Genomic DNA, 14500 nt, shown 5'->3' with positions numbered 1-14500 from the left:
ATACAAATTGGGACAAAACCCGGTTTACTCCATTCAGTATTGCTCAAACATGAACCCTCATGCTAAATGCATTTGACAAATGTTTACCACGGGTGCAAATGTTAAATAATCTGGACCTTTGAAGAGCTACCAACAGCTGCATTACTTCCACTGAGTGATGCCCAGGTCGGTGATCCCACAGCTCAGGATTGGACAGGACAATTTACATTCCACCTATCTGCCAGCCATTTCTGATGTCAAAGGGATTTCAACCACACCGTTGAGCAGAGGGAAGGAATCGCTTTAGCCTAAGCGATGCCATGGAGGAGAGTCGGATGGGCCTAACACCACCTGTAAGCTACTTGTGTAAATAGTTTTTCTATCTGCTTCCACCAGCACCCTCTGATTCACTCTAAAGGGAGTGGCAGAGAAGGGGCAAAGCAACAACTGACACCACTGAGCTAGAAGTATCTCCACCTATGCATTGTGCAGATAGTTTTTTGTTTGAAAGGTAGGTGGAAATTCAGGGGTTTTGCCAGGTCTGGAAACGATCATGGGCTAAACTAATGTCGGGACTGGCGGGATTCGGGGCTAGCTATAGCCTTTTGGTTGTAGTCCCTGAGCTTCTATCCAGGGCTACAACCAAAAGACCCAGGGCTATAAGCCCCTCACCCCCCGACCCTCTAGCAACGTCCTCTGGGTGGAATAAAGCTTCAGACAATACTCTGCAACGTTTAAATCATGGTCTACTTGGCAATTTTCACCGAACTATTCCAATAGAACAGTGTGATGCTTATCTCGGATTAGAAAAATGCACAAACCAATATTTATACCCATCTTTATACCAGATTAAATATTTTCAAAACGTGCCCAGTCATAATTACAATTAAAATTAATAAACTGTACATATGAAAATGTGTCATATTTCAGTCAAGAAAGGGAAATGATATGCTTTTAAAAAAATCTGTATTAAACAGGTAGCGCACATTCAAGCTCAGCCGCTGTGTTACCTTTAGCTCTTCAACTGCTTTCTGCAACTCCTCTGGTGTTTTGTACTCGAAGTCCCTTTCCAGGTATTCCTCCTCCGCTTGTGTGATCCATTCCTGCATCTCAGAAAGATCCTTCCGCAGGCTCACCGTCTTATCCAGACCACCTTTCAGAGCCGCTTTCCTGTCGTAGGCCTGAAAGGAAGACAGAGCGTGCCAGCGTTAAAAGGTGCCGACTTGGACCATTTCCAGCGGAAAGAACACATCTTACAAATGAACACATGGGATTTAACCTAAAGTTTCAGAATTAACGGTTGCTCAGTGAGCATCAACTAAATGTCGAAAGTCGTCTAAGGTCGCACAGTTTTCTCAGCTGAGCCACAAAAAGCCATAACGTTTCAATTGGAAAAAGAACACTATTATGAAACAATGTATGATCGCCCTCTGGCAAAGCGCTCATGCCTGAAAGACTGTGTGTATTTCCATAACTAAAGTTATGGTCCCTCCACTGAATGCTTCCGAGACTTTTTTATTTTGTTATATCACTTCCTTAACGTTTTTTTGTTGTTGACGGACACATTCTGAGATATCCATGACTATTTAGTCTCCTGCACACTGTGTTGACTTTCTAAATGTCATTGTCGCTTTCATTCTATGCTCTATAAATAGTAGTAATAACACGTCGTGTGTCCTTTTTGGAGAAATGCATTTTGTTTTATCGTTCACTGGTATTTGTGTGCATAGATTGTGCTTGCAGGAACCTAATAAGTTGACGTATAATGGAGAAAGCTATTGCCACCGGTGCCCCCGGTTTTTGATGCACAGCTAATTGCCTACATGGCACTTTCCATCTCTGTTCCTAATGTTCCCAACGGAGCCTGAAAAGGGACTGCGCCAAGGTTTTAATTAACCTATTTTTTTGTCATAGTATGTTTCTGGCAACGTGTATTTTGTATACTATTGGCTTATATGATTTCAACTACCAACTGCGTTAGTTGTGCTCAATTTCTTTAGGGTAACTCTGGTCAAATACTTTCGGATACTACTTGGCAAATGTTTTGCTTTGGGAATGCTTGAACTGTCATTGCCCAGTGTGGCTTTGAAATACGCTTGCGTTTAAGCTCAGGGGTTATGCTGCCCTGCTTCTCGTCATTTCTTCATTCAGTTGTGTTGGTGACCAGGCAAACAACCTTTGGCTGAAATATTTCTCTTTTTGCTGTCCAGGAAACACACACTTCAATACAAAGTATCAGTCTGTTTTAGTATTCAATGGACAAGTATGGACTATATGTTGGATTTTGATTGGCTGCAGCAATCCTCGGGTTTCAGAAGAACCCCACCATTCGCTGTTTGCCTTGTTCTGCCTCCTCCCCCATAAATTGGCTATATAGTCACGTTAAAATCTCATCACCTTCCCACTACCAGTGCTGGAAATGGGCCCAATTTCTGCTCCTTCTGAAAACAGCAAACAGTGAGCCTCATTCCAAGTCTGGTGGACTGGAAATAAGGGTGCCGTAGCAACGGATTGGCACCCTTTCGTAACCGGCAGACTACAAGAATGCCTGCATGGGCCGGTGCTCCCAGCAGGTCTGATCTTCCAGGAGCACTGGCCCTGCAGGCATGGTTTTCACTGTAGCACCGGCACCATTAGCAACAGTGCCAGTGCCTCTATGTCCACATTCCCATATGGGACTCCATAGGAAAGGGGACTTACAGTCTCTGCCGCCTGACATCCCGGGCTGCCGGGACTTGTAATGTCCCGGTAACAGCAGGATCTCAGGCAACGGAACAGTGTTAGGAGGTTGGCGGCAACCAGCCAGTAGCATCGGTGGGTTACTGCCGACCTTTCAATGAGGCCCCTTGTCTCTCCAGATTACATGTCCGAGCCGGCACAAATCAGCTGTACCTAGGCTCAGGGGTGAACTACTGAAATCAGAAGTCCTCAGCTATGGTTGGCTATTTATGTAAATTGTGATTAATAAATGTGTGATGGCTCCAGACAAAGCAGCAAGAGTGTGATTAATGACCCTGTAAATGAGTGGATGGTGCGTGATTAGAAATGGGGAATAGGGTTTGCCTACAGCTGCCCACTGTGATACATAATTCGTTCATTCAGGTGACCATAATGCATTTTCCCTCAGTCTTGATATAAGATTTTTAGGGTAAAATAACTTTCCATACTGTTAATGTAATGCTTCCATAAGGAACGTGGGAAATAATGGTATTTTTATATACTTTTTGCTCAGCATGTTACTTTAATGTTATATATTGTTACACTTCAAGACATCTCTGTACAATGTGGTGTTAGTTCATTTTATCTCTGTGTTTTTTACACATCTACCATGCGTCCATATCCTAACCCCACCTACATTGCCCAGGCACTCATCCCAGCTGGAATCTCAGAATATTATTTTACCATTTCAAACAATGACCACAGGTGCATAGCCACTTTTTTCCCCATGCTCCCAGAACAGACAGGAGGAGATGGCTTCTTGCTTTTTATGAACTAATATCATATTTGTGCATTGTATATTTAATAGTATTTTATTCCCTGTCAAATACCACTCTATGAACCATAACTAGTCCACAGTCCGCAAACATTTTCCACATCTGCAGGCCATCAAATCTATCCCCTCCTCCAGATAAACACACTCCATTATTGCTGTTTTCTACCTATCCCTTTTGAGAAGGTCACACACGTTGAGACCGACTATAGAGTCGTCAAACAGCTATGGTTAAATGTGATGTCATGCACAAATTATGCAGCCAGATTTAGTGTATTCATAATGATGATTGGTGAAAACTGAAATTAACTGAGATAATTCATTCTATTCATAGAGAATCATGCAAAGTGCAGTCCCTTAACTTGAAATGCATACACATATTTATGTGTAATGTGGCGGGGCAATGATGCTGTCAAACTATACATTTTGACTGAAGGTGGTTACGTCTCCAGCCCAGAAATACATAGAGACTGAAAACACCACGCACAGGCACATTGAAAGATAAACATAAACAGATTGAAAGTAGCATACACATATAGATTGAACATAACATATGTATGTTTAATGAAAGCTGCACACATATTATAATGTAATTAATGTCACTGATTTACGTAATTTTTCTCTGGCACCTGTAATGAATCTGAAGTTATCATCCCAAAAAATCTGTCCTGGGATCCTTCTCATGTGGACAGTTTAATGCAGACACTACATGATCCTGACCCTGGGGGTGATATTCTGTGGGGGGATCACATAGGAGGGGACACAGGTCAGGAAGAGTAGGAATACCCTCTGGATAATTTCCCTAAGGACTCTATAGTATTGATGGCTTATTGTCAAATTGAAGATTTTTATGTTAATTCAACTAAGGATATTGGGGAATACATTGACCCTCTCAGCAGAATTCCGATTTATTTTTATATTTATATTTTATATTTTATATTTATATTTTATTTATAACCATCCATAACCAAGCTGCACTTCAGCAGTTAACAGCAAAATGGCTGCACTGGCTCCTTGAAGCACCATTGCCGCATCAAAACTGTGTTTTGCAGCTACAAAATGATGGCTGCACTGTTTTGCCAAGCACCATTGGGCATGTTGGAACAGGGAGCACACTGAGAAAGGCTGCTAGTGTGTGTTCTTGTGTGTGCTAAAGAAGCAAAGCGAAAAAGTTCCCATTGAAAAGGGAATATTTCATATTGAAAAGGATGCCACCCTGATGCTCTGTTCCTCTGTTCAACATCACACTGATTTTATCAGTGAGGCCCTACCATGCACATCCATATTCAGATTGTGCTCCAGTAGAAGAGAGCATTCTCCCTGAATGACAGGCTGTGTCAGACCAGGTCTGGGAATTCAACAGAAGCTTTACTTTCAGCCGCACAGAAAAAAACGATTGACTTTTGAGCTACAAAATGTCAAAAATCCATGCTTCAAAAGAAACCCTTGCTCTAAGGGCATATGTCAATTTCAGTGGACCTGTGTCTTGAACAGATTGCTGTATGAGAGAATCTGACTAGGGCTGCAAAACAATGTTGGGAAGTCAGATGGAAGAGAAAACCTTTTGAAAGAGACACCCCAGCAGACTTCACCATGTGTTAAAATGTGCTTTTGCAAATAAGGAAAAATAACTGTTTTAAAAGTGTAATGTTGAATAAGGCCCTGTCTTTGCCTAGCAATGTAAAGGGGGTTTTGCTGGGAAAAATATATGGGATGTTTTATTTCAACAGGCCTGCTTCTGATTCAAAACAAAATAAATTAAAATAAAGAAATACATGATTTGGCTGTACTGGGAAATCAGCCCAAACAGGTTTTCGGCAATGGCTCAGGGACATTTGGGTGCTGACAACAAGAGTGCCCTATCCCCAAGAGAAGCCACAATGGATTTCTGTGACGCCTATGTGTTAATTGTGCCCCTTGAAACATTGAATGGACCAGAAGGCAACATATCACATGCTCGACAGACTTTTGTCTGTGCTCCAGGTTGAGACAATAGATTCTGGGACACCTACTTGTGACTTTTGGAAAATCACCTCCCCTCAACTTCTACTGGGGAGCTTCAAAGCAAACTCCAGAGTAGCCTTGTAAGCTATGCCCTTATTTGGTAGACAATGCTGGACATCTGGTTCAAAAGGCTACTTTATGAATACATTTCAAGACTTTTTGTTTGATTGTTTGTTTGTTTGTTTGTTTTATTCATTTATAATGCGCACCAAACCCGAAGGTAGCCAGGCGCAGCAGTACAGACAATGCAAGGCTTAAGTTACAAGGTTGCAGGAAATATACAGATATATACAGTTCTATACAGATTACATGCAGGCACAATATATACAAGCCAAGGAAGTTACAGAATACACAAGACAGCATATATACGAGCTCTAGTGGGAAAGCAAAACACTAGTCAGGTAAGAATATAGACACATGGGCAGCCACTAGATGGGCACCTAGCAAAACTACACATATTCAGCACTAGCCAGTCACCTAGCAAAATTACCCTGGGAGGTCTCAAGTGTGGGTAAGGGCTAAAGAGCTAATTATCAGCAGCTTTCAGTGGGTTGATGTAGCTGGATCTGAATTTCTGCAAGGGCTGCTCCTCACGTAGAGGATGAGGAAGTGAGTTCCATAGTTGAGATGCTCAGACCTGGAAACTGCTTCCCCCAGCCTTTGTCAATTTGTATCTTGGTATACTGAGGCTGTTGGCATTGGAGAATCTTGCTGGTCAGGTGTAGCTTCTCTTTAGGAATTTGTCCACAAGATAGCTGGGTGTGGCATTGTTCAGAGCTTTGTGAACAAGGGATGCGGTTTTTAAATGGATTTTATTTTGGGTGGACAACCAGTTGTTTTTGCACCTGATGTTGGATATATACAATCTTTTTGTCACGCCAAGAGCTGCTCGCAGGCCGTTATTTTGTAGAATTTGGATTCTATGGATGATGGATTTGTTGGCGCCTATGTAGAGGGCATTGTAATAGTCGAGCCACGATGATGCAATTATAAGCTCTGTTTTATCATCATTCAGGCATAGACCGTGGTTTGCCATCCATGCCTGGATGATGATATACACCCTATTTACCGAGCCAAAATACTTATTATAATCCCCTGAAAGAGGGAGGAGAATCTGGGTATCATCTGCATCGTTAGTGTAGGTGATACCAAGATGGTCCAGATCATCAAAAAGGGGCTTAGTAAATATGTTGTTTAATGTAGGGGAGATGCAAGAGCCTTGAGGAACACTGCACAGGATGGGGATCGGGTCGGCTGCTGCCGCGGGGGAAAACACCCTCATAGTCCTGTCACTAAGGCAAGACTCAATCCAGGTTATGGCCTGTTTGGAAAAGTGTGCCGCTGAGTCTAGGTGACTGCAAAGGACCCCATGGTCCTTATGTAGAGGGCATTGTAATAGTCGAGCCACGATGATGCAATTATAAGCTCTGTTTTATCATCATTCAGGCATAGACCGTGGTTTGCCATCCATGCCTGGATGATGATATACACCCTATTTACCGAGCCAAAATACTTATTATAATCCCCTGAAAGAGGGAGGAGAATCTGGGTATCATCTGCATCGTTAGTGTAGGTGATACCAAGATGGTCCAGATCATCAAAAAGGGGCTTAGTAAATATGTTGTTTAATGTAGGGGAGATGCAAGAGCCTTGAGGAACACTGCACAGGATGGGGATCGGGTCGGCTGCTGCCGCGGGGGAAAACACCCTCATAGTCCTGTCACTAAGGCAAGACTCAATCCAGGTTATGGCCTGTTTGGAAAAGTGTGCCGCTGAGTCTAGGTGACTGCAAAGGACCCCATGGTCCACAAGTTCAAAAACAGCCGATAGATCCAACAACAGGAGGAGAGCCATTTTACCTTTATCAGGTAGATCATCTATTTGTGCATTCAAATTATTGAGGGCAGTCTCAGTGCTATGTTGGGGTTGGAATCCTGATTGACGTGCTCCTAGGAGTTTATGTTGTTCCAAGAATTTTTTAATTTGGATATACGCAATCTTATCCAGTATTTTAAGCAGAAAAGGTACTGTCGTTATGGGCCGGTTTTTAGTAGGTATAAGTGGGTCTGATATTTTTAAGCAGAGGCACTACCCACAATTGTTTCAGATTAGTCGGTACAGTGCTGGACATGAATGAGGCGTCCACAAGTTTTGCAATAAATGGGGAAATATCCCTGGCTGTATCTTTATTAAGCTGGGCAGGGCAAGGGTCGCCTGGCAGTTGGATGGCTTGAGAGAGAGGATGACTTTCTCCACCTCAAGAGTAGAGGTTTTTGAGAACCTAAATCATGCCGCTTGGTCCTGTTCCTTAGGAGGGGTTCTATATTCAGATTGTTGGTCTGGGATGGTTGGATGACAATGGCTTTTTTCTTGGATATTTTCTTTTGGAGCATGGTTATTTTATTTGAAAGTGCTTCTTGAATATCAGATCACCATGTTTTATCTTGGAACATGTGTCCGGGATGGGTAAACAGTTCATGTTCCAGTTGCCATTAGAAATACGCTTGTTGTAAGAGTTTTGCTTGGCCTGGTAAATCTCCTTTTTATATTGGGAGGGGATTTCCGTCAGTTTGTTTTTGTGGACTTCTGAGGGGATTAGCCTCCATGCAGTTTCGCAGCCCCTCTTGAGTAGACGTAGGTCCTTTAGTTCCGGGATAAACCATTTATTTAAGTGGGCTTTGGGTTACTCGGTCTGAGTTTTAGAGGGGCAATGTTGTCGAGGTGGTTAACATGATTTTGTTACACTCGTCTACGAGTGTTTCAGGTTCTGATTGGTCTGTTAATTGGTTAAGAGTGGGAAAGATCGCGGGAATCACTTTGTCCTTAGTGATGTTCTTTTTATTTCTTGTTGGACATGGAGGGGCCATGGTGGGTACTGGTAAGAGTGGTCTAGAAGTGGATAGTTTGAAGGCCAAGAAGAAGTGGTCTGTCCAGGGTTGTGGGAGAATGGATGTGATACTGGCAGTGCAGTTGTAGTCTGCTAGCCAGTCGAGGGTTCTCCCTTTGATATGGGTGGGTTCAAGATTTTTTGAGTTATGCCCAGGTCAGCGAGAGTATTGGCAATGATAGTGGCATTTTTGTCTAGAGGGTCATTGTAACACAAGTTAAAGTGCCCTAGGACAAGTAGTTGTGAAGAGGTTTTGAGGTTGTTGAAGAGTAGATTGTGGATATCCTCCTCGAAAGTCCCTATGGGTCCCGGTGGTCTGTAGATGAGGTGGATGGTCAGTGTCTGGGAGTTGGCTAGAGCACTTTTGATGGTGAGCGTTTCACATGATTCTGAAACTATAGTGGGTGTGGTTCTCATGCCTAGGCTAGTTTTAGTGATGATAGCAATGCCACCACTGCGCAAATTAATTCTGTCTTGTCTCAGTATGGTGTAACCATCTGGGATTGCTAGGGAAAGTAGGGGTCCTGCAGCGTCATGCAACCAGGTCTCTGTGATGGCGAGAAAGTCCAGATTCTCGACCGAAATCAAGTCACAGATATCCGTGGCATGTGCAATTAGGGATCTGGTATTTATTAGTCCTCCTTTAAGGGGGAGGCACTGAAGTAAAATAGGTCTGTTCTATTTCAGTGGGAATGGTTATAGGCATCGGTATATTGAGGGGAGTAAAATGTGACTTCTGGGTTGTTGTTCTTTTGTTGATAGGAGGTAGGGTTCTAGTCAGGGGCTCATTTAGTCTCGAGAGTCTTGCTCTGAGTCTAGCGTTTCTAAAAGGTAGACTGCATGGCATGCTTTGAAGCTCATTTGGAGGATTCAGAAGTGGGCGTTCCATAATGGTGGAGGTGGCCGGGGATATAATGGTGGAGTTATGTGGAACTTTCTTGAGCGCTATGGCTAGGCTGCTACCCGATGACTGTTGGGTGATGGCCACTAGACATGAGTATGTTAGCAGGCTAAGGGCTATGAGGCTCATGGTGTGGAATACAGAATAATGTGGCATGTTCTCGATTTAAGTACCTTCTAGGTGATGACATATGATTGCACACAGCTAGGCTGGTGTGAAATAGGCACCGTGGGCTACAGGGCTGAGGTCAAATGTGCACAGTGGCAAAGTTCAAGTGGTACAGGGGCTAGACTGAAATGGGCACAGTGGCTAAGATCAAATCGGCACAGTGGATAAAGTTAAATGGGCACTGTGGCTAAAATCAAATGGGCACAATGGCTAAGATCAAGTAGGCACAGTGGCTAAAATCAGATGGGGCCCAGTGGCTCATATCAAAGGGCACAATGGCTAAGATTAGCTAAGATCAAATATGCCCAGTGGTTAAAATCAGATAGGCACAGTGGCTGAAATCAAATGGGCACAGTGGCTAAAATCAAATGGGCACAGTGGCTAAAATCAAATGAGCACTTTTGCTAAAATCAGATGGGCCCAGTGGCTAAAATCAAATGTGCCCAGTGGCTAAAACCAAATTAGCACAGTGGCTAGAATCAGATGGGCCCAGTGGCTAAAATCAAATGGGCACAATGGCTAAAATCAAATGGGCACAATGGCTAAAATCAAACGGGCACAGTGGCGAAAGTCAGATGGGCACAGTGGCTAAAGTCAGATGGACAGAATTGTTAAAATCAAATAGGCACAGTGGCTAAAATCGAATGGGCAAAGTGGCTAAAATCGAATGGGCATGGTAGCTAAAATCAAGTGGGCCCAAAGGGCAGCTATACACACGTGAGGTAATTGTGGTATAGCAAGTGTAGACAATTGATATTCATTCAATTATTAAAGTAGCTCATCTGGGAGTGGTTGTACAATGGCAAGGTGCATAGGTGCATTGCTTATACCTGGTTGACGATTACAGTGTGCATTGGAGTCGATACTGATGAAGTGGAGAGCATACTGGCACTAGTACATACTGTTACAAGGTGTACTGACACTGATTGTTTGGGATGTAGGAGTTTGGCAGTTTTACCAGGTCGCTGGAAGGGCAATTTGAATAGCGGTGTGGTTCCCATTCTGGTATGAATCAGGCATAGTGTCTGTCCCAGCGTCTGCTTCGTGAAACGAAGTAGGATGCCCTAGAGTTCGGTCATCTTAGAGTGTTCAAATCCTCATCATCATCAGGGCATTTAGAAATGGTAAAGGCACGGCACTGTACTGCTGGCAGACAAAATGAAAACGAATCTGGATATGAAACGAGGCGGGCTCTTTGTTTAAAGACATTTATTAAAAATAAAAAGGGTTGGAAAAGGCCTCTCTGACCCTGCTCTAGGGAAATTTCTCTCCCTAAACAAAAACCAAGACTCTGTCCATGTCAAGATGTCAAGAAAACTGTCTTGTATCCAATGTTCTTTTCTGACCCTCATATAAAAAAACGTAACTCTAAGGTGAAAAAGGGAAGAATCTTTAACCATGAGTGATTTGGAAAATGTCTACATTAAGGAAGTATAAATGATTTAAAACAAAGGTTTCTTCAAGGATAATGTTCTTGGTTCCAGAAGATTATCCCCATCCTCTGAATACCTCTTTACTCTTTGAGTATTCACCAAAATTCCACTGCAGCACTTGCACCACAACTGTTTGACTTCACAATCTCTAGGCCTTTTGTGGCCAAGTACAACACGTGTACAACAACTGTGTATTTCTTTATTTATGATACAGTTCTCAAGGACAGCTGTTTAACTTCACAGTTTTGGTTTCTTTCAATAACAGTTCCTTAGGCTTATCTTGGTCAAGAGCAACATTTGCATACAAAACTTGTTTAACTGCACAGTTCCTTTCAAGAACCATTCTTTGGGTCTTTCTTGGCCAAGTGCAACACTTGTATAAAAACATGCTTGACGTCCCAGTTTCTTTTGAAAAAACAATTTTTTGGGCATTCCAAGTGCGACACTTGCACATATAACTTGTTTAGCACAATCCCCTTTAATTGCCTGGTGTATTAACCTGCCAAGACTTCTGATTCACTCCTCTTGGGACTGCCTGGTGTACTCTCCTGCCAGGACCTCTGTTTCACACACTTGTGGTTTTCCTGGCATACCTTCCTGCAGGGCCTCTGATTCACTTCAAACACTTGTGCCCGGCTGGTATGCTGTCCTGCTAGGAATTCTGTTCATTTGGGTTTCTCACCCGTTCCCAAAGTTGTCTATATTTAGTATTTGATAATGTATCCACTTGATATATTATCCTCTTTCTACATTCTTCATATTGACACTGTGTACCACAGATTAGAAAGGAGTTTATTTGCTACTCAGATTCCCTTCTTTTAATATGTCCATCTGTTTTCTCTTTCCCTTTAAGTCATTTTCAATTGTTCACACCCAGTGTGTTCACCGATGCACCCCAGTTCCCCAGTTGCCTTTTGGAGTACTCACTAGTTTCTGTAGGTGTTGATTCTTCTCTTTCTGTCAGTCAAATAAGGATTCCCACCTGCTTGCCTCTTGTGGTCTTCTTTTCTTTTTTCACTGGTCCCCTGTGGCATTCTCTCGACACGCCTGCTGTCTTCTCAGCTCCGATAAGTGAAATGCTGTTCCCTTGTGTCTGCAAATGCACAGGAGTTCTTCTCGAGCTTCTGGCATTCCTGCAGTGATCCTCAGTTCAGAGTGAGCCACCTGACTCCACTGACTTTTTATCTCCGAAATTGGACAATCTAGATGCAATTTTGGTGGCTTTAATTTAAGACATGGTAGCCTTCACTGGCATATTGGTGACAGAAAAGGCAGAGAATTGGATATTCTGAGGAATGTATACATGAAGAAACTTTGAAATGTAATATTCACATGCCGTATGATAATCTATATACATGTATAAAGTTATAGAATGTTAGGTAAAATAATTTCATTGAAAATGATGAAAAACTTTTAGACGGATGAAACAAAGTCCTACAAACTGGATAGTTGGACTGCCATGCTCTGCGTGAAATATGCAATCTGCTTATGTAATTTGCAAAAATGCAGCAAATGTATAAAGGTGTGATTTATGTTAAGATGGATTTTTCACAAAAAGGACTGTGGGATAACTTTGCACCTCATAAAACACAACCCCCTAAACTGAGTCCCCTCCTGGAGGAGGTGACCACCATGGGCTGACCTATTCGGTTCTTGGGGGTAGGGCTAGCTTAGTTCTGCCCAACAATAAACCCTATGATGTCACCCACTTTAACATAAGGGTTGGGAGCTCACTGGGACAGGACACACTCTCTCCTAAATTTCCAGACATTCCAGATCCACCTTTGCAAGATTCCAGACTATACTGCCAGGCCAAATCATAGCTGACCTTATTCCAACAAGGCCATTGTTCCAGAAACCCCACTAAAATCCCAATAACAAGGGGGGAAATCTGTGGTACCCTTTTGGGGAGCATCCTGTGACCAGACCGGATTTTTGCCCTCTACCTGCAAGCCAGCTGTGCCCTTGCCATCCAGTGACCAGACTTGCCCAGCTGTTTGCTGTAAGGGGCACCGGCCATGCTGTGACCAGAGCCCTTTGAGTCCAAAACCGGGATGGCTGTCCCAGATCCTAAACTCAAGTGCGTATTGTGAGTATTTCCCCATCCAATATCCACACATAGTCTATCCCATCTTGACTCTTTGTCTTTGTCCTATTTTCTAAGTAATCCTATCCATACTCTGGTAACTTGTTTAAAATTGTTAGAATTTGCTGTGCATCCTGTCCTTGATTTTCTAGTGTTGGCGCATATTTTCCATTCATTTCTGTCTTGCATAAATTCTTAGCAATATTTTGAATCATTTAATGAATTTCCACCTAAAGAGACATGCGTCATGAAGAGGGTTAATGCGGCTGCTTAACCTGTTTTCATGGGCATCACTATCTTCTTGATAATCTAGTTTAAGTAAAACTTGTCCCTTTCTTTTCAAACCGATTTTGCGCCTTGTAACTGCTTATTTCACCAAAACCAAATTTTATTCACCTTGAAAATCTCATCCAATTATTTAGCAAGTCACTCTTTCACTTCTATATTGTCCCTGTGATGTACATCTATCCCCCAGCCTAAACACCACATTCTGATTCTGTTTATTTCATCTGTTTTTTTTAAACTGTTTGGACATTTAAAATGGAAATAGAATGCAAATGCAGCTTTGCCACGTGTGATTTGACTGCACGGTGTTCTCACTTTCAAGTTGCTTTTGAACTGTATGCCTTTTGTGATACCTTGCTTTATAGTTGCCAGTGATATTACCTCCCTGATACTGTGATAAAACATATGTACCTCATTATTTAACCACACATATAATTAATTATTTGTCAAAATCTGAGTGTCATTTAATGCAATTGCAAAGGGTTTTTGCCTCTTATTTTGTGAGGGAAGGTCAGATTTTAATTCTGCCTCATATCCCTCACTGCCCGTTGCTTCTTCCTATCCACTCAGAATTCGAATAATTGGGGTTTGAGGGAACATTGCAGAGGGAAACCTTAACTTGGGTTCTACCTACCGAAATAGAAAAAGTGCTCCTATTCATTTGTGTTCTTGTAGAAGGTTAACCAAGTGCATTTCAGTGTCTTCATTGTAATTATCACCCCATTGGTGATTGCTGCCCAATATAAAAATTGTGTGATTTTCTTTGAATTTAAAATCAATAAATATTGTGTTACCACCTGGCTCATGGTCCATTGTGACCCAGGGTATTTGTAAAAGGGGGTGTGGGATGGGTTGGGTATCAGCTCAATTTGAATTTGTAGAAAATAAAGATTGGAATCCTTCACAATATTACTTCCAGTCCAACAATGCTCTTACTAATGGGGGGAGGAAGAGGGGCCCGGAGTTACGAGACTGAAGTATTTAATCTAGTGGTTTAAATATCCCACATCTGAGTGGGACCTTTAAATAATTAAATTACCTTCAAGTACGGGATGAAGGAAGGGAGCAGGAGCATCAGAAGCAGTGTGAAGCAGAAGCCGGCTTTGCTGCTGTAGCAAGAGTGGGACGCTGTGAGGAGACTGTGTTTGAAGTCGTGGTGCCCAAGAGATACAAAGTCTGTGCACAGGGAAGCGATACTGAGACTGCCTGTGCTGAAGGAGAGAATTACTCTCTGTGCCATATATCTAACTCTGGTGTGCGGACTGCA

The 14500-nt window shown here is 42.6% G+C and overlaps 1 protein-coding gene across 8 annotated transcripts in view; it reads right to left on the bottom strand.

Moving 5' to 3' along the window:
• DMD (dystrophin) overlaps positions 1-14500 on the bottom strand; it is a 7616828-nt gene that overhangs the window by 4960402 nt on the left and 2641926 nt on the right. For all 8 annotated transcript variants that reach the window (XM_069639082.1, XM_069639084.1, XM_069639079.1 and 5 more), the window contains one exon: positions 990-1160. In XM_069639082.1, coding sequence (XP_069495183.1) covers positions 990-1160 — 171 coding nt within the window. The remainder of the gene's footprint in view (positions 1-989; positions 1161-14500) is intronic.

This window comes from Ambystoma mexicanum, chromosome 7q (genome assembly GCF_040938575.1).
Source record: "Ambystoma mexicanum isolate Mex_15411 chromosome 7q, UKY_AmexF1_1, whole genome shotgun sequence".
Taxonomy (NCBI): Eukaryota; Metazoa; Chordata; class Amphibia; order Caudata; family Ambystomatidae; genus Ambystoma; species Ambystoma mexicanum.
Note: the sequence above shows the minus strand (reverse complement) of the source record. Positions and strands in the feature narration are given on the sequence as shown.